Source organism: Schistosoma mansoni, chromosome 4 (assembly GCF_000237925.1).
Source record: "Schistosoma mansoni strain Puerto Rico chromosome 4, complete genome".
Lineage (NCBI taxonomy): Eukaryota > Metazoa > Platyhelminthes > Trematoda > Strigeidida > Schistosomatidae > Schistosoma > Schistosoma mansoni.
Genome location: NC_031498.1, coordinates 18,921,594 through 18,942,626, shown reverse-complemented (window position 1 = coordinate 18,942,626; position 21,033 = coordinate 18,921,594). Strand labels below are relative to the sequence as shown.

The window sequence follows — 21,033 nt, the reverse complement described above, 5'->3', positions numbered from 1 at the left end:
GTACGATTTCCACCATTTTTGAGCATTTTCCATTTATCTATTCTGAATAAATGTTTTTTTCATTGAGCACTACATTTCAATGATTTAAAACTATCTACATTTCTTTTGTTAACACGACACTGTAGTGCAACTCAACCTGTCAGATGAAAAAAGCAAATATAGGGAAAGCTGGGGCTTGAATAAAATCCTCAGTGACAATTATACTCCTATAAGCAGAAGCTATTTATCAAATAAATGAAAAACCACTAGATACAACACATATTAAACACTGGTGAAGTGAATGTGTTACAAATTCACGAACATTTATCTTATACCAAGATTGTTGTTAACTCTGTATTTCTTTAGTAACTTTAATTTTTCATAATTAGTTGTACAACATATTGGTGCGTGTTCTCGTCCACAAATTATTTATTTGCTTGAAAATTAAGCTTTACAAATTTTACTAAATTTATCATTCTTTTTGTAACTGATATTGTAGTGTGGGCTACTTATATCCACATAAGTAGTATATGGTGATGGTCAGGCATAGAATGTATTTCGACAGAAGATCGATAAGGAAAGAACCGAAACGAAGCGCAACTGGTATTAAAATGCATAAACAATGAAATCAGAGAAGACGGACTGATATTAGCAGAAGGAAAAGTTAAGATTGAAACAATTGATTGTTATTTTGCAAATCAACTGTTTACTGTATGGTTATCAGATTTTAGTGACATAGTCTGTAATTTGTGCTCAAATCCATTCAATTGTCCCCGCTTGTGTTCTTTTTCACTACAATATTACATAACTTCTGAAGTTTATTTACCGTTTCTAGAAATTTACTTTTATGTGCATCCCAGTTGTTGTCTTTTTTAAGAATATCCACATGAGTAATCTACAAACAATCAGACTTAATAAATTCCTCTTAATTATCTACATTCATATAATCACTAATGCTGATAAAACATCTGTAAGTACGTTATAAAGTAAGAACATTGGTTAATCTAAATAATGAAAACTATTGTATACAAGTTGTAAACAGTTGGAGATTGATGAAATATTATGAATTCATTTGAATTCGCTACAGTTGTTAACATTACTTCACCGAAATTTATAAAATAGAGATAACTGTTTGTAATAAGTCTAACATGGCTACAAATAACTGATAGGTAAAGGAAAACATCAGTAAGCTGACACTGAAACAAAAATTGAAGTAATAAAATAATCAAAGTTCTATCGTTTGTCATCGCGATCTCAAATCTTTACGATCAACAGTTTGAATTTTGACTGATTATTTCGGTCAGTATTTTCATTATGCTTTTAAAGCTATTATTAACAAACTGTTCGGTGGTATCGATGCTTGACGATGTTTTAACTTTCCTGGTAATCATGATAATTTATTATCTATGAAGTAAACAACGTTGGGGGTGAAACAATGACTTTCTAGTGACATCAGATGCGAATTACGATAAACCAAGAATTATTTAAATCTTGAATATATAACTAATGCTATACTGGAATAAGTGATCTAGTGGTATTCACTTGTCAAGAAACAGGTATACATTCCACAAGAATTACGATTTAGGATGAAACAATTGTCCGGCACCCTCTTAAACTTCAGTTAATCACCGAAGAATTTTGTTTTATGATGAAAAATACCCTTCAATAAAATGTGTCACAAACCCAACATGATTATTATTATTATCGTTTATATTCATTAGGGACTAACAGTAATCTAAATTTTCTGAAATTGTACCATAATTCTATAAACTTTGAAAATGACTTGGGCGTTCCCTTAATCTTGATGTAGCTGATCAAATATTGAAATAATCAATCAATTAAAAGTGATGAAAACCATTTTGGCAAAAGAAAGATAAGTGTAAACGTTCCAATTATGCAGTAAATATACGGTGATTAGTTGAAAGCATGAGTCAGTCGAAGTTAGACCACCAAAGAAAACCTGAAAGCACTGAACAGCCGTTTCGTCCTATTGTGGGACTCCTCAGAAGTGTGCATCCATGATCCCGCCTCGCGAGATTCGAACCCAGGAACTACCAGTCTCGCGCCAAAGCGCTTAACCGATGCACTATTGAGTCGGCATCTGGTGATGATCTAGCTTCAATTGACTAATGCTTTCAACTATGAAAATACGGAAATCTCCACAAAACCCCTTCTGATACGGTAATTACTTTAAATAAAGCTAAGTAAACATGAAAATCTAGAATCATTCAAGAAAAGCAATCATGAATTTAAAAAAAAAATAATTTCCCACAAATTCATCTTAACCACAGTCATAAAATAGTTTTCATGCAACAAGAAAAAAACATTCCTCTAAAATGAGATTAACACTTTTGAAATCACTTTTATTTTTCTTTCTTTAAAAGTAGGTTTCATTTCTATAAAAGTGGAAGAAGTCATCTTTGATGGTTTTTTTCTTTATTAACACTTTACTAGCACATTTCAAGTTAACTGAATGTAAGAAATTGCTTTCTAATGATAAATCATTAACTTAATGTTTAATAGTTTCTTTTAATGAATAGTACAAATATCTTGATTGTTACTATGGTTTTTGAATGAATTAAATGATACAGATTAATTACAAATGTTATATGACTACTTACAATGAAGTTAATGTTTAATATGAAATAATTAAGTAGTTTATGATGAATCAATTCATTGAAATATATTACTATGAAGAGTTTGTAGTAGTTTCTAATCTATAATGGTTAACTATAAAATCCAATATGCTGCACAAATCCCTCAATTTAATAATAATTATATGTTGATTAGTGATCCATCTCGAAAGTTAATTCTAACAGTTCTAGTGAGAAGACATGACCAGTATAGTTTAGCCCATATCAACTGTAAGGTAGATATCTATCAATTTCATTGGAAGATGTTTAAGTAATATTATGAATAGACTGAAATTAAAAATAGAAAAGGTAAATTATTGAATGTTAGTTTACTAGCCTACAGGTTATGTGCTATTCACAAGACTTGATTAACTCAGGTTAGATTCACAATGTGATCATGAGTGTACAATTTGAGGTAGTTCACAACTAAGACTATATAGCTATCCAAAGTTTTCTAGTTTTGAAATCGACATCATCAACATATATGTTAATTAATATTTGTTAAAGTGATTAGTAAAAGTCATATTGTTAAATGGGTGGTATATTTTCTCCTGAGTTTACAAATACTTTATTAACACCAACTATCAGCTATTTGATAGAAAGAAAGAATGTCTATTTGACAAATAATTTGAAAAAAACATGAATAAAAGTAATAAAAACTTATAAGCAAAGATGGATAGTGGCTAGCAGTAGAATCCAGGACGTGCGTTTCATCCTATTCGGGACTCATCAGCTGGATGTACCCGCATCTCACAGTTGATGTTCACTCTGAGACTTGAACCTAGTACCTTTCGCTTCAAACGCCATCGCGTTATCCACTCAGCTACTGAGTCCTGATAGCCATTTGCTTGTGCAATGGGGTAAAGTTTGAATTCACCTAGTATTGTTTGTTTGAGTCTTCCCATTGATGCTTAGAACTGCAACTGGTCAGTCTCTAATTGGCATATATGCATACTGTGCGTGTTGTCTCGATATTACTAGCCACTATCCATCTTTGCTTATAATGCTTGTGAATTAAGGCAATATCAAGGCAATACATATAGTATGCACATATGCCAATTGGAGACTGACCAGTTGCAGTCTTAAAAATCAATGGGAAGATTCAAACAAACAATACTAAGCGAATTCAGTATTAAAAACTGTTTCTCCAATAATTTATAGGATAGCATAATTGTATAGTGTTATTTTATTAAACTAGCTTTCTTTTTAAACAATTCATCAATAATGAAGATAAATTATTGTTCTTTCATTTAATGATAACAAGATGTTTGTAAACTTTCATTATTATAATTCGTATTCGATTAAATAAATACTGTACACTAGATAATACGAGAAATTCCCTTCTTTAATAGTCTATTTTAAAAATTACTGTCAACTACTGGGATGAATATCAGTAAAAAACATTGACAAATTCAATGCTGACTAGTCAGTAACTAGTAATAATTCTTGAAAAAAAGAACTCCATAATGTTTAGATCTAATTTATACAGCATAAAGATCGTACTGTAGTGAACGAGAACTCGGACAATCGAATGTATTTGAATACGAGATTACAGAATATCTTGGTAAAATCTGAGAACTATACAGTCAATACTTCATTTGCAAAAAGGTTAATCAATTGTCTCAAAGTTGACTGATCCTTCTGCAAATGTCAATCAATCGTCTCAGACTTCATCGTTCTTTCGATTCCAATCATTATTTGTTTTCGTTCTCCTTTTTTTTAACTTGTTAACCTTCTACCACCAGGCATTTCACTTTCGATTGATGGTACATACTACTGATATCTGTCAACATCAGTAGCACACATCATAGTAGCACATCGATACCACTGTATGAGAATTGCTGTATATCAATCATTTAACGAAATTCCAAAACTTAGAAAACTGAATTTTTAACTTAATCCCTATATATAGTATTGTACTCAATGAATGTTCTATAAATCAGTTCCGTGAATAAATTAAAACATTCCATCATCTAGAGTTATTCCAATAACTCATCCGTATGAAAGACATCCTAATATCTGTATCTTAAAGCAGAAATGTATATCGTTAATTTCACTATTACTTAATGATCATTATTATTGTTAAAACACTAAACGGAGAAATTTTCATCAATCTTAAATGGTATGTAACTATGATAAACTTCTCATTTTATTAGAACAAACATTTTAGATTATACAAATAAACAATTTTATTGCAAACAAACAAACAAACAAAACAAAAGACACTTGAAAAATTTAATTTTCTACAAATTTTTTTTATTAGTTTTCCATAGATTTCTTTTGTAGGTATATCTGAAGGGGTTTTTTTTTCTTTACAGTAACCATAACTGATTGTCTGTGTATAAGTTTCTTTAGAACTGAATATAATATATATACATATATTTTACATTCCCTTGATGTTGTATACTTATATCTTCCCATTGTTATTTAGGACTGCAACTGATCAGTCTCTTGTTGGCATATGTGCATCCTGTGCCGACTGCCTCGATATTGCCTTAAGTCACTAGCTTTCTAAGGAAAGATGAATAAAATTCTTTGAAAAAATTATCGTTTGCCATAATCTTGGATAACGATTGTAAGATTAAGTTGATCAAATATCTATATATAAATATAAGTCATCGATGTATAAATTTAGGTAAGTAAAGGTCATGAGAGATGATTGTTTGAATAGTTAAATTCCATGTTCATAGGTCAATGAGTTAAAGTTGAATTTATTGTAATATAATACTTTTTTACTCTTACTTACGCCTGTTACCCCTCGTGAAGGAGCAAAGGCTACCCACCAGCATTCTACATCCAATCCTGTCCTGCGCAATCTTTTCCGGTTGTTTCCAGTTAACATTCACCCCCTTCATATTTCCTTCTATATCCTGACGTGATGTATTCTTTGGCCATCCTTTTGTTCGTTTCTTTCAGCATTCCAAGTTAGGGATTGCCTCGTGATGCAGTTTGGTGATTTCCTTAATGTATATCCGATCCACTTCAAACATCTTTTTCTAATTTCCTCTTCAGATAGAAGCTGGTTTCTTCTCTCCCATAAAACTCTGTTGCTGATGGTATTCGGCCAGTGAATGTTGAGTATTTCACGTAGATAAATGTTGATAAATACATGTACCTTCTAGACAATGGATGTAGTAGTTCTCCACGTTTCAGCCCCATACAGTAGGATTGTCTTGACGTTCGTATTGAAGATTCTTACTTTGAAATTAACTGACAGTTATTTTGAGTTCCATATATTCTTCAATTGTAGAAATACTACCATTGCTTTACCAATCCTCGCCTTTACATCTGCATCCGATCCTCCCTGTTCATCGATGATGCTTCCCAGGTACGTGAATGATTCCAAATCTTCCAGAGTTTCTCCATCAAGTGCGATTGGGTTGGTGTTCTCCGTGTTGTATTTGAGAATCTTGCCTTTTCATTTGTGTATATTGAGACCTATCGGTGCAGAGGCTGCTGCTACATTTGTTGTAATATAATATTTCCCCATATTATCTGATTTTGAATATACACTAACTTATCATTCTATGTATTACTTAAAACGGTAAGGGGTATCCAGAGTTTACTTATATATCATTCTGTTTTCTGATTCAATTATCTAAAGGCAGTACGTGATGATTTGATAAATCCTATTAGCAAACGTGTTGTTTTCACAAACTTTGTACAATGTACACTATTTTTGTTGTTTAGATGACTTAAAAAAGAGTTCTGTTTGAAAAGTATAGTTTCAGTAATATTCTCTGGCTCATACTAACTAATTTTTAAGTCATTTTATCAAAATTCAATACATGAATACATTATTCTAAAAAATAATAAACAATAATACATGTCATAATGTATTCAATGACTTACAGTATATAGGGTTATCCTCTTCTTAACTTATTTCATTCTATCACAAGGGGTTTTGTGGATATTGTATTAATTTTAATAGTTAAGATCATGAATCGATTGAAGCTAAACCGCCATGAAAAACCTGGAAGCAGTGGATGGCCGTTTCGTTCTATTGTGGAACTCCTCAGCCGTGCGCATCTACAATCATCCTACTCATTTATAGATAATTAAACAAGCTGACCAATCAGTATTTAGTTTTTTTTCTTTCAAAAACTAGACGGATATTATCCTGATATGATAAAGAAATATATGCGTCAATGAATACAATGAAATGAGATAGGTAAATAGGTAGGAAAACAAATGACCAGTGAATTTATTTATATAAAACTATACAATAAATATGAATGTATGTATTTACAAAAATATGAAGGGATAAATAGAAAGTTATATTCTTAGTACCTATAAGCATTTCTCTTTTATGACAGTCAAATAACAAATTTATCTACGAACCAATATCTACTATTTGTCTCCTTTTTTTTGTTTTTCAATAACAAACATGCGGATACATATACAGAATCTAATGAATACGCCTCCAATATCTATAGAGAATACTGAACAGTATACACAAATTAATATCTACTTTTAATTATTTTAATACAATAGATTGTACGCTTGTTCGTTAGAGATACATTTGTTCTATTCTTTATATTTATTGTCAAATAATACTCTACGTTGCTTAGGGAAACTATACCTATCTTATGTAATAGGTTAGAAACAAGGTTGAAAAGTGTTTTTTTTTCTTTTGAAGAAAGAAGTGCAAAGAATCTGTACATCTTAATGTAGACATATATATACATACACATTAATTGACAAACATAACACATGTGTAGGCGTAGTATACACTTACCTATCAACTGTTTAATAGATTTAAACCACAAAGTACACGTTGTAATATTGATATCATGGAAAATTTAGCAATTATATAATTCATTTCATTATTACTTGTTTGTTTTAAACTCAATTTATTGACCGCCTAATTTATTTTTTCTAATTTTAAATCATTTTACCTTAGTCAATTACTTGAGTAATATATTTCCTCAATTGTAAAACGAAAAAAACAACAAAAAAGAATTACATGTTTCCAAGGGGAGGATTTATTTATCAAAAAAAGATAATTAGTAGTCATGCAAAACTAAAAAATTTTTTTATGGATTAAATGAATTCAACATTTAAAAGTTCATTATTAACTAAAGGAATTATAATCCCATCTATAATGCCTTTAATGAAGAATTATAGATCAAGTCAATATCATAAAGGAAAACAATATTCTTTTAATGGAATATTTGTTTTAATTTTATTAATATATATATTAACACTTAATCATATAAATGCATTTGGAAATATGGGTTATTGGTGGTAAGTATATAATTTTTAAATGATATATATGTATACTTTGAAAGTATATGTATATACTACTAACAGATTGTTGTTATTTTCTAGATAAGTAGAATACAGGTTAGCTCCTTATTTTGGGTAATGTGTTATTCAAATTCCATACATATACCTTGTAATGTCTTAGTAACCATTTTCATTACAATTATTCATGGATATAACATAATATGGTAGAAATGTATAGTTATTAAACACCGGCAGTTAGACACTATGGTTTGAATAATTTTTTCTGGTCAACGTTTTCTTAGCGAGTTGGTTTTCTACGGGATGGGGTCGCTAGCTCCATGCCCAACCTTCCTCCTTTACCCGGGCTTGGGACCGGCAGTAGCCCCCGGAGGAGCTACAGGCGGAAGGCCCAGGACAGAGTGGGTTGGAGAATGCTGGCAGGCGGCCTATGCTCTATTGGGAGTAATAGGCGAAAGTAAGTAAGTAAGGTAATTAGACACTATGACATAAGTGTATGTAAATTTGTGTAACAGAGAGTCTTGCTAAGGTTAAGAAACAACACACCAATATATCTATTTGTAGTACCAGATGATTAACATTCAATTCATTTAAAATTTTCTACTTCTTGTAGGTTTCGGGAATGCCTTATTGAAAACAGTGAATAACCAAAAAACCTTAGCTCTACCATAAAGTACTAAATGAATATATTTTCTGCTTGTTTTTTTATGTTACCACACAAGGTCTAAAGTTTCTTAGTATGAAAAAAGTATACTACTAGGAAAGCAATTTAAAGACTTAGTTTCTTTCGCTTGATTTTAATTTGAGAAATGCAGAAGTCTATAAGATTTAAACAAATGACTGCTAATTTTTATGGTTAGCCATATACATATTTACCAATAATGTTCATTTGATCATGAATTGTTTATTGTAAACGAATTATTCATCGCAGTGAAAAAAACTACCACCTGAAACATTAAACTTGTTATAAATCATGTGCAATCAGTTTTCAAGTATACACGTTCTAATGTCGTAAAGGTGAGGATTGGCAAAGCAAAGGCCGCACACCTACAATTGAAGAACATATGAAACTTGAAACAACTGTCAACCAATATCAAAGTCTTAATCTTCAATACGGACGTCAAGACAGTACAATTACTCATAAACAATTCTTTACACAAGATACTGAATGTCCGTTGAGCGGGTATCATCGGCAACAGTTTACTGTGAGAGAGATCAAACCAACTTCCATCTTAAGAGGAAATTAGGAAAAGATGCCATAAGTGAATAGGACAAACATTGAGGAAATCACCAAGCTGTATCACGAGGCAAAGGTCACCTGGAATCCTGAGGGGAGATGAAAAAAAGAAATCCGAAGAACACATTGCGTCGGGTATGGTAAGCAGACATCAAAATAATGAATAGCAACTGGAAAGAATTGGAAAATATTTTCCATCCCAGAGTTGAATGGAGAATGTTGGTGAGCAACCTATGCTCTTCGACGAGGGGTAACAGGCGTAAGTAAGTAATTAAGTATGTTTTAATGTCATAATATCAAAAGAGAATCACTTAGAACCACGGAGTACTAGGAAGGTATTATTTTATCCTACTTTCAAACTACTCAGCTGTGTTCACATCCTATCCTATATAAACATAAAACTCATCACATTTAAATAAGTAAATCACTTTTTATGTAATCTGTAATTTATTTTCTAACTTCAGTTTATAACTAAATTCATAAGTCACAACTTCTCACTAAACGTTCAGGGAATTATATCTGTAAGTTAGTTATACTCAATTATCATTGGTAAATTAATTTCTCCTGATTTTCATTAGCTGTTCAATTGGTATCACAATACATTTCAACGTTAATTTAAAAGAATGTTGCTGATATTTAGTTTATAAAAATGGATTTATTCAATAAAAGTACCATTCAATTTAATTGATTCATCTTTGATCATTAGTATATTCAAATCTATAATTGGAGGATAATTTAAAATGGAATAATGAGTGAAGTTAATTTTGTCCTTGATGGGAAACAACAATTAAGATTTCATTCCATTTAAGCAAATTTTCTATGAATTTTATCAAGGTAACAATTAAACTTAAGGGTAATTTAAGTAGTCTATTTGAATTTTCAACCATCAATATTTTCAGAAACATAACTTGCAAATGGATTGATGGGATCACTGACTTTGAATTTATAAATTGAATTCAATACTGAGTCTGTCCTATTAAATAATTAGTGACTATTGATCTTAGCCATGTCAGTTGATTCGGACCACTTATTTAGTGTCCACTCAATCACCGTAATTAGTTGTTGGAGGTGTTGGATGATCGAACTCAGAAACTGACATGATCGAATAGATGCATTAAATATTTATCTTATTTTTGATCTCGAGTTTCAGTATTCCTTTATATATACTATTTATTTTGCCTTTTTGTACCATATACTCAATGTTTAGTATTTCTCATTATCGCTATTACATGTTTTGGATTCCTTTATTATTCACCTTGTTAATTTCATCTCATCGTGCTGTTACAGTATGACAACGTACACCAATGAGAGTATATATGCCACTCCATACAATAATAATGACTAACTAGCCTAATAAAATGTAGATAAATTCATTTTTGCAAAACCTAACGTGTGTATAAACTCTAAGAATAAAACAAAATGTTATTAACATACTATTCGAATGACTTATGAATTGGTGCTCTATACATTATAAGTGATTTTCAGTACATGTACAAATTGATCACCTTCAGTTACACTTAAATAATCATCAATAGATATCTGCATAAAGTCTATCAACTGAATGATAAAATTTCCAACAACTCACCAGCAGAAACAGTCCATCACTAGTCTCTGATATAAATATCATAAAACTTCGAGTTTCCGAATCCAATAAGCATATTTACATTTGATGATGAATATACAATATCAAAGAGAATAGTATATTTAATACTATCCAATTGTCAATATATCTTTAACTGTTACATTGAGATCTGGTTTCGAATTTGCTAGAAATCATCAATACAAAACCTGTTAACCTACTAATGCAATATGAATGACAAATACATTCCAATTAAAAAAATGATTTAAAAAAACAATAGAACTAATGGATGGTAAGAGCTTCGGCTATTTTTAGGAGTTGAATACGAAGAAATCTAGGTAGATTTGAATGAATCATATAAACAACCTTAAAATCAGACTGTGGATTCATTCAAATCTACTTCGATTTCTTCGTATCCAACTCCTAAAAATAGCCGAAGCTCTTACCATCCATGAGCTTAAACCAGAACTATGCGTACAAAAGAAGTATGTCTTATCGTTATCGTTACTATGGCCTTAATATTATTATTAACAATAAAACTGAAAAAAATTTGCATCTTATCAATTATTATTTAGTATTAGTTAACTTGTCCCAACTTTCACGCTTTTTTTACTCTCTATCATTGATGTTGTTATGTGATTTTCCAGTTTTCTCATGAATTATTATAATCTGTTGACAATCTGTCATCGTTACACTGGTCAGAAAAAACTTTGGAAATTATATAAAACTATTTACTTAATTGAAATTATTGATTTACACAATCGTTAATCCCATTTACAGATTCAGGATAGTGTTCAATGTTTAGGATTGATCTGGTATACTCATTTGTAAAGTCTATCTAATAATAATAACAATGCAGAAATGTAATGAGTAGTCGATCGAAAGCAAACCTTTCTCAGGTCGAGTCTGTTTCCTAACCTCCTCAATTATTATTGAATATTTTATGAATAAGAGTTATAAAATAACACCAGAGATTGATTGTATTTGAATAAGTCAGATAATTTAATTTTTAACCGGTTGATAAAATTATTGAAGTGATACTAAGAGAGAGAACTGACCATATACTTAACTGTATACTTTAATGTGAAGATCTTTAAATTAGCTATGTGAAAATAACTGGTTCAAATCTATATGCCTTTGAACTTAACTTGTAGTTATAACCGTTAAATCCTATCGAATACATACCGTTTGATCACAATAAACTTTGCCTTTAGTGTCGTTTTGATCTTTTTCAAAAACACATTTTCATTACTTCCCATATGAGCTAAAAAATCTAATGGTAAATATAAGCCACCAACAGAATGTGACTTGACAATGAAAACTGACTAGGAAACTGAAATCGGCCACCGTAATCAGTAACAGTTCGAAAACCTAAGTTCTCTCTCACGATGGAAAGTCTTCAGACTACTTAGCTAAAACTATTGCCTGATAAAGCTTTGGCAAAGCATTCAAAGAACTCACCTTTAATCCATTTGGTTGCAGGTCCGAACGCCGAAATGCCTATCTGTTTTATGTGGATTGAATCCCTTATTAGCCCTCACACAAAAGATGTTGCTCAAATCACAGCAAAAGAAATCCTAAAATAACCATTAGGGCGTTTTAACAATGCACCAAACATTGAGGAAAATCCAACTATCCTCCATTTATCCTACGGTTGCTTAATGATTACCAGTAAACTAAATCGGTGAATAATATACAGCCTTCAATTCCTAATGAATAGGCTAGAACGTGCTTAAATTGAAAAGTGTCTGTATTTAACGACAAGTTGATGCCGGAGATTCCTGTGGATGACGATTGAAAATCACTATTTAGATAGGATAGCTAAAGCCCCAGATAGATGTTGTTTTTTTGACAGTTCTTAATTACTGATCATCTAAATTATACTAAATCACAGAAGGTCTCTTGTGGCAAGTAATGTAGAAGTGGTTTGGTCAATACTGTTTCTAAGGATTCAAACTTTAAAAATCGTCCGATCTTTGACTAATTTGGCAAATCCAGGCAGATTGAAAACATTGTTTAGCATATATGGGCTAATTCGCCTGTCTTCATTAGATCGGTAGATCATAATATACTTATCAACTTCCAAATGTAGCTGTAATCCTTAACCAAGAAGCGTTTTTTAACTTCATCAATTGATTGATCTTGTGGCGCTTTCTATAACTAAAACGTGTACCTAGGATTTACATCAATCTAATAAATAAAACAGTTGTTCCACACTACATGGAAAAATGTGTGTTTTTGTGTCTGGGAATCAGATATGCAGGATGTGAGTTTTGTGGTACCTGATTCAGTAACATAGAAGAGTTCTATAACTCAAAATAGTAACTGTTTAAAAATCCTTTTTGACTGACTGTTAACGAATATTTGAGAAAAAACTTGAGTTTCCCAACAGTCTATATTAAAATAGAAATGATTGGGCATTTCTTACAGCGAATCGTCATCTACACTTATTGTGTGAATCGACATTCATCAGAGAGGCTAACACTTTCCTGTTGTATTATTACCGTAGTTATGTATTTGAAGCTGACTGTTTCATAATATGACTTTTCTAGAATTGCTCTCTCGACCAGATATTCTCCTATTGACTTGGAGTACAGAAATAAAAGTTCTAAAATTAATTGAAGATTATGAAAGGTAGTATAAGAATATTTAGGATGTAATTCTTACCAGCTTTTAAATGTACATAGCTGTCTCAGGAATGATTTGCATTGATGCCTGGTTTGGAAATAGGAAACGACTTTGTTAAGTACATTATATTCGGTTATCTTGAGAGTCTTGAGAGCTTTTTTGACTTGATCAATGGCGAAAACTACTTCAGGTGGAAAATACCAGTCCAGTTTTTGTCATACGTAACTCAAGCAAAATGTTCATCTGCATACGAAAAGTTAAGTATTTTGTGAAACAGTATGTAGAGTATAAATTGACGACTATCAAACATGATTTATAAATTTAAAGGATATGTGCAGTTGAAGGATGTGCTTGAACCACTGTTGAAGTAAAATTTAATCGCCAAATGAGAATTAATAATGGTAGATATAAGGTTTTGGGGAAGTTGGTAAGTTTATAGATGCAATAGCGGGAATATATATGACTGAAGTTCTCATGTGAGGGGGCTGAAATCAGTCTCAGTGAGGCTAATCATTGTCCCGTGCTTTCCATTATTTAGTTACAGTTGTTCATATCAAATTATATTTGTATTATCTAATGTTTCACTCATTTGCAGAGAACTTTGCTAGTTTTTTCTGAATTCATTAAAGTGAAGCATAGAAACTAAGATAAGTCAATGATTTCTTCAGTTTCGAAACATTGTTTCAATTTATTTATCTGTCTCAGAACATTTAAGGTTTAATTAAATGATAGGTCTTTCAAAATATTAATGACTGTTGAAGCAGTTATTTCCTTTTAAAACCTTAAACAACTCTTATAATCTTTAAATTAAATGGGAATTCTCGTTTGCATTTTAGTTTGTTAATTACTTCTTAAAGTCACACATTACTCTATAGGTTAACACGTCTTAGGCTAATCAAATTGTCAATTAACAATTTCGAGTTAAATTCATCAGTCAATTAAAGCTAGACCACCATAGAAAACCTGGAAGCACTGAATTCAGACACTGAAGTTAGACATTAACACCATTCGATGTCAACTCAGTGGTCTACAGATTAAACGTTCACGCGCGAGAGACCAATAGGTCCTGAATTCAAATCCCGTGTGCGGAATTGTGGGTACGCACTTGTGATGAGTCCCATATTAGGACGAAACGGCTGTCCAGTGCTTCCAGGTTTTCCATAGTGGTCTAGCTTTAACTAACCCACGAATTAAACCATTGAATTAGTAAAATCTCCACAAAACCCACTTTTGATAAAAATTTCTAGTTAGTTAAGACAGTTTTATTTTATTCATTCTAAAATTTTGTCAACTCGGTTCATTTATGTATACTTGATAGTTGTAATGTTTATTTGTCAAATGACTCACTCATTTTTCCTTTTTATTCTCTTTCTTTTTGACATGCTTCATTGCATACAGACTTTGTATAAAACTATCTTTCATACTACCATCCATGTCTTCTTTAACTACGGCATCTTACAAGTGTCTAGCTATGATATGTGCTAAATAATACACTTTATGAATAACGTGTTCAGTAATAATGATGCTTAGACTAATGTTAATGACAATATGAAGAGTTTGTATATCTTTTATTCAAGTGTCATATATTCAGATGTATCCAACGTGGATTATATTATAATAAGAACTGTAATTATAATAAGAACTGACATAATAATTCATGGGAAATTCAACATATTGATTCCTTCCAGTTAAATAATCTTCATATAATGGAATGATCATAAGCATAATGTAGCCATCTAATTTATTTACTGTATAGACTGAAAAACAATAATTGACTCAAATAAGTAGTATGATGTGCTTAAAACAATTCGTTGATGAAAACTAGAATTCTATGATGAATCATTTTGTTTTCCTTTTTTTTATATCATGGTAACTTTTCACAATAATGTCAAGTATATTGTTATTAAATGGATTGTTATATCATGAATTCGTATTATAAGCTACTTTGGTGTTGATTGCCAGCAGATTTTCCAAATGGTAATAATATGATATTCTTATGGGCAGTCTCTTAAAACTATTCTTAACCTCTTCGATTGTTTGATTGACCGTTTGAAACTTCCCATTGATGTTTATCATTGCAAGTGATCAGTTATATAATGGTATGCGTGCATCCTGTGCGGATTGCCTCGATATTGCACTGTAAGCGAAAATGGACAGGGCTCAGTAGTGGAATCCAGACACGAGTTTCGTCTTATATGGAACTCATCTGCTGGATGTACCTACATCCCAGAGTTAATGTTTACTTTGGGACAGCTGACGAGTCCCAAATGGGACGAAACGCGCACCCCGGATTTAACTGTTAGCTCTCATCTATCTCTGCTTGAAATGCTCTTAACTTCTGTTCATATTTTTCATATTAAAAATATAATGAGTAATTTTTCCCAGCAAATCAAAATACCACAAGGTTAAATAATGATTGTTAATATTGCGATTTTATATCAGTTGAAATTAAAATGTAGTTGTAAGTTGTCTATGAATAGTTATTTAGATCACGTTTAAATAGTTTTTATTTACAATAACTAGATCAGAAACACTTTCACTATACTGCTTATCGCTATATTTCATGTTTATATAAAATTCTGTGGTAAGATATTGAAATAATGGTGAATGTATGAAATCAGAAGGGGGTTTTGTGGAGATTTTACCAATTTAATGTTTGAATTCATGGGTCAATTGAAGCTAGACCACTATAGAAAACCTGGAAGCACTGGAGAGCCGTTTCATCCTGGTGTGAGACTCCTCAGCAGTGCGCATCCACGATCTAGGTTTATCATGGTGGTCTAGCTTTAATTAACTCATGAATTCAACTACTGAATATTTACAACCCAGTAGATAGTTTTCAGAAGTAATTAGCGTTTTAAATGAGTAACTCAATATTAAATCATTTTGTTTTATGTTGAAGACCTGAACAAATCACGAACTTAAACCATTTGCAATAGTGTTTTATTTACCATTCCATTAAACCATGAGATGTAATGATGAAAACATACTGTATACTTTATGAATCACTTCTCAGTGTCACAAAAAAACCAATATCTTTCTAAACGTGAGAATCATTTCATTACACGTGTGGACAAGAAGTAGGTACACTTCTAAAACTTGTGATCATTAAACCATTGAACCAAAAGTCTCTAAAACTCTTAGTTATGTCGTAACTTGTAGCGAATTACCACTTATTCATCTTAAGGAACATACCACACTGTAATACCATCGAACAAAAAATTTCTATTAAAAATAAAACCTTCTTTATCCACAGTATATGTTTTAATTTTCAAGTTACTAGCATTCTTACCTTATTTAAGTGTATCCTTACGGGCTTAAAATCTAGATTCATTAATTAGATTTTAACATTAACATCATTAACAAAATAGATAAAACTAATCAAAGGTAAAAAACTGTAAATAAATGAACAGTAAAATTAATTTTATAGTTGAAATCGTGGGTCAATTGAAGCTAGACCACCATGGAAAACCTGGAAGCACTGGACAGCCGTTTTATTATATTGTGGGACTCCTCAGAAGTGCGCATCCAAGATCTCACCTCGCCAAATTCGAACCCAGGACCTATCAGTCTCGCGTGCGAGAGCTTAACCTCTGGAACCGCTGAGCCGGCATCCGACCGTGTTAATGTCTAACTTCAACCAATCCACGAAATTGAGCAACCATTTACCATTGTCTTAAGTGAGTTACTATCTTACAACAGATCTCACGAGGTGGGATCGTGGATTCTTACTGCTGAGGAGTTCCACAATAGGACGAAACGGCCATCCAGTCGTTCCAGACTTTACATGGTGGTCTAGCTTCAACTAATTCATGATTCCAACTATAAAATCAGTAAAATTACTATCAACAAATGTAATTAGTTTAAGTAAACTATGTCTAAAAATTAGTTTGAAGTTTATTCCAGCTCAGAAAGAGAAGAAAAAGACTGGAAGAACATCAGACACAGTATGCAGTAAAATAATAACGATATTACACCAAGAAAAAACTTGTATTCTTTTGAGGAATTCCTACATTTTTGTTGTGTTTTTTTAGGAAAAATCTTTTCTAATTGCTTCAATGTAACTATAGATAGGTTCGGAGTATAACTTAATTACTGTCAGATGTGTTCGGTTATTATTATCTTTATGAATAGTTAACAAACTAGTTTTAAAATCGATACTTGAACACGCACACACACACGCAGACCTTTAAATAGTATCAATGGTACATTATTATATAATCAAAATTTTCACATTTTTTAATTTTGTCTAATTATAAATTGAGGAAACCGTATAAAAAAGAAAAGGAAGTAACAATACAGAAATCTGTTAGAGATTATGATGTTCCAAATGTTTTGATTATCCCTTTAAATGAACTATGAATGATACTATAAATACTCACATCTGTTATTATTGTATATAAGTGAAGTATATGAAAAAGGTATAACATTTTTCATAGATAAAGGTTTAAACAGAAAATCTGTTGTTGATTAATACGAGTAACAAATAGATGAATAAACTAAGCTTGTTCGTATATTTCATCTGAATTACAATTTTATCATAGGAACGGGAGTCAGACAAGACTGTCTACTGTCCCCTTTCCTCTTTCTTCTTGTGATTGACTGGATTATGAAGACTTCGACATCTGAAGGGAAGCATGGAATGCAATGGAAATCTCAGAATCAATTAGACGATTTGGACTTCGCAGATGACCTAGCCCTCCTATCTCATACACACGAACGAATGCAGATGAAGACAGTGAATGTAGCAGTAGCCTCTGCGTCAATACGCCTCAACATACACAAAGGAAAAAGCAAGATTCTCAAATACAACACGGAGAACGCCAATCTAATCACACTTGATGGTAAAACTCTGGAATATGTGAAATCATTCACGTACCTGGGAAGCATCGTCGATGAACAAGAAGGATCGGATGCATATGTAAAGGCAAGGATTGGCAAAGTAAGGTTAGCATTTCTACAATTGAAGAATATATGGAACTCAAGACAACTGTCAACTAATTTCAAAGTGAGAATCTTCAATACGAACGTCAAGACAATCCTACTGTATGGGGCTGAAACGTGGAGAACTACTACATCTATCGTCAAGAAGGTACATGTATTTATAAACAGTTGTCTACGCAAGATAATCAATATCCATTAACTTGATGGCGTCAGCAACAGCCTACTGTGAGAGAGAACAAACCAGCTTCCAGCTGAAGAGGAAATTATGAAAAGACGTTGGAAGTGGATAGGACATACATTGAGGAAATCACCAAACTGCATCACGAGGCAAACCCTAACTTGGAATGGTGATGGGAAACGGAAAAAAGGAAGGCCAAGGAACACATCATGTCAGGAAATAGAAGCAGATATGAAAATGAACTTTAACTGGAAAAAACTTGAAAGGATTGCGCAGGACAGGGTTGGATGGAGAATGTTGGTGTGTGGCCTATGCTCCTCCATCAGGGGTAACAGGCGTAAGTAAGTATCTTATGATACTAGCTGTGAATGGTTCTTGTAAAGTAGAAAAAGGAATGAATATTGATTAATAATCATAATGATATTGCAATCAACAATTTAATGTTGTTGCATGAAACAACTACGAGTGATTACATAATGTCTTGAATCGTAAAGCAGTTGAAAATGTGAATAAATTGAATTTCGTCCAAATTATTTCAACGCATTAAAGTGATTACAATATGTCTTGGAGTTGTTATGTATTATTGAATTCCAAAACTAAAATGAAGTGATTATTCAGTTCCCCATATATCAGAAGGATTTTTCGGTTAATATCCATTTTGTTACATTTCCATTCTTTGATTAACTTGAAAATCACCTTGATGAAAATACATGATATGTTAATTAGCTACCGCAAATTGTAGTATAAAGGAGGCTACACTAGCCAGTAATATTCTGCTTTCCGACTACATTAATTATTTAACGATTGTAAATGGACAACTTACATGAAACTAGAATTGATCATAATGTTTTTGATAAAATTTCAAAATATGTTGATCGATTGAGTCCTGAACTTAGATCAATTCAACAATGTTTACTGAAGTACACTAAACTATTTGAGACTTTTCATCAATGAGGGGATTCAAATTTGACTAAACAATTAGAGAAAACATTTATTGAAATTTTCCCAAATTTGATAATTACAAACAAGTGATGTTGAGGGTTAACCAAATCGTATTTATATTTATTCTATGTGAAAGACAAAGAAATCTGCCAGTTGACCATTTACAGGATCCCTAATGTGAATACATGTCTTAGATAAGAAAAACAAAACATTTTTAATGGTTCTATTGAAAACTACTAGTAAAAACCAAAGTTATTGAATTTCGATAGAATCAATGAATTATAAAAATGTCACCCTACATAGATTGACAAAGATCAATGAAATCAGAAAGATTATACCTGGTTCATGTATTTAGAAGGAGTAATTTGTCCTTTCACAATTGCTTCATTAGTGTAAGTGAACAGTATGTATGTTAACTCTATTTCCTCATCTTCTAACTGTGATTACATTTCAGTAAGTAGAACTTCTATTTCATTTCTACTTTTTGTCAAATATCAGTTTTTAATAGTTTCTATTTTATACACTGTATTCTGATTAGTTTCTCCTAAGATTCCAGAATTGTGCTTGTACCTATTAGAAAGTTATCACTTTTCCTAAACTACACTTATTTTGCTTGAAAAGATATCATTGATGAATTTCAGTTGTTCTCGATTTCTAAGGTATTAACATATCAAATTATTTGAATTGCATAATTGGTAGATAAGGTAACTGAAAAGAAATAGAATAAGTCGATCAAATTGTTTTAATCAAATCCCCTTAAGGTGTATATAACCTTATTACTATTATTATTATTACTAAATTTAACTGTCGACACTGATCGATGATCATCTTCTTTCCTAAAAGTATCAACTATATATTTTGTACGAAAAATTATGCTTTTCTTGTGTTGTACAACATTCCTTATGATTGTAGAAAGTTCAAATAATGTTAAAAACTATTTGAAGTAGTGCATTTACTCTAATGAATTTTCATTGAGTAAACCGGAAACAAATACACTACAACTTTATGTAAATCACGTAAAATAAGAAACTATTTCAATTAGTAAAAATGGATAGTGTCTAGCAATGGAATCGAGGACGCCCGTTTCCTCCTATTTGGGACTTGTAAGCTGGATGTGTCTATATCTTAGAGTTTAAGTTCACTTTAAGACTTAATTCATCTTTGTTTATAATGCTTGTGAATTAAGGCAATATCGGTGCAATAGGCACAGTATACACATATGCCAATAAGAGACTAATCAATTGCAGTGATAAATATCAATGGACACAGTCAAGCAAACAATACCAAGTGAATGTAAACTTCACCCCATTGCACAAACAAGTGGCTATTAGGACTCAGTAGCTATGTGAATAACGTGATGGCGTTCGAAGCAAACGGTACTGGATTCGAGTCCTAGAGTGAACATCAACTCTGAGATGCATGTACATCCAGCCGACGAGTCCCAAATATGACGAAACGCACTTCAAACTGGATTCCACTTCTAGCCACTATCCAACTTTGCTTATAATGCTTGTAAGTTAGGGCAATATCGAAGCAATACCAATAAGAGACTAATCAATTGCAATGATAAATATCGATGGAAAGATTCAAGTATATATATCAAGTTATTTCTCATAACCCAATACATTTATTTATTTATTCTTATTATCATTAATGTAAACCTACA

The 21,033-nt window shown here is 31.7% G+C and overlaps 1 protein-coding gene across 1 annotated transcript in view; it reads left to right on the top strand.

The window, feature by feature from the left end:
- Positions 1–7,429: 7,429 nt before the first annotated feature.
- Positions 7,430–21,033, top strand: part of Smp_145140 (putative wnt-5) — a gene marked incomplete at its 3' end in the record, with an annotated part of 56,672 nt that continues 43,068 nt past the window's right edge. Inside the window, exon 1 of the mRNA XM_018797072.1 lies at positions 7,430–7,859. Within this exon, the coding sequence (XP_018652150.1) occupies positions 7,660–7,859 (200 nt within the window). The 5' untranslated portion in view covers positions 7,430–7,659. The remainder of the gene's footprint in view (positions 7,860–21,033) is intronic.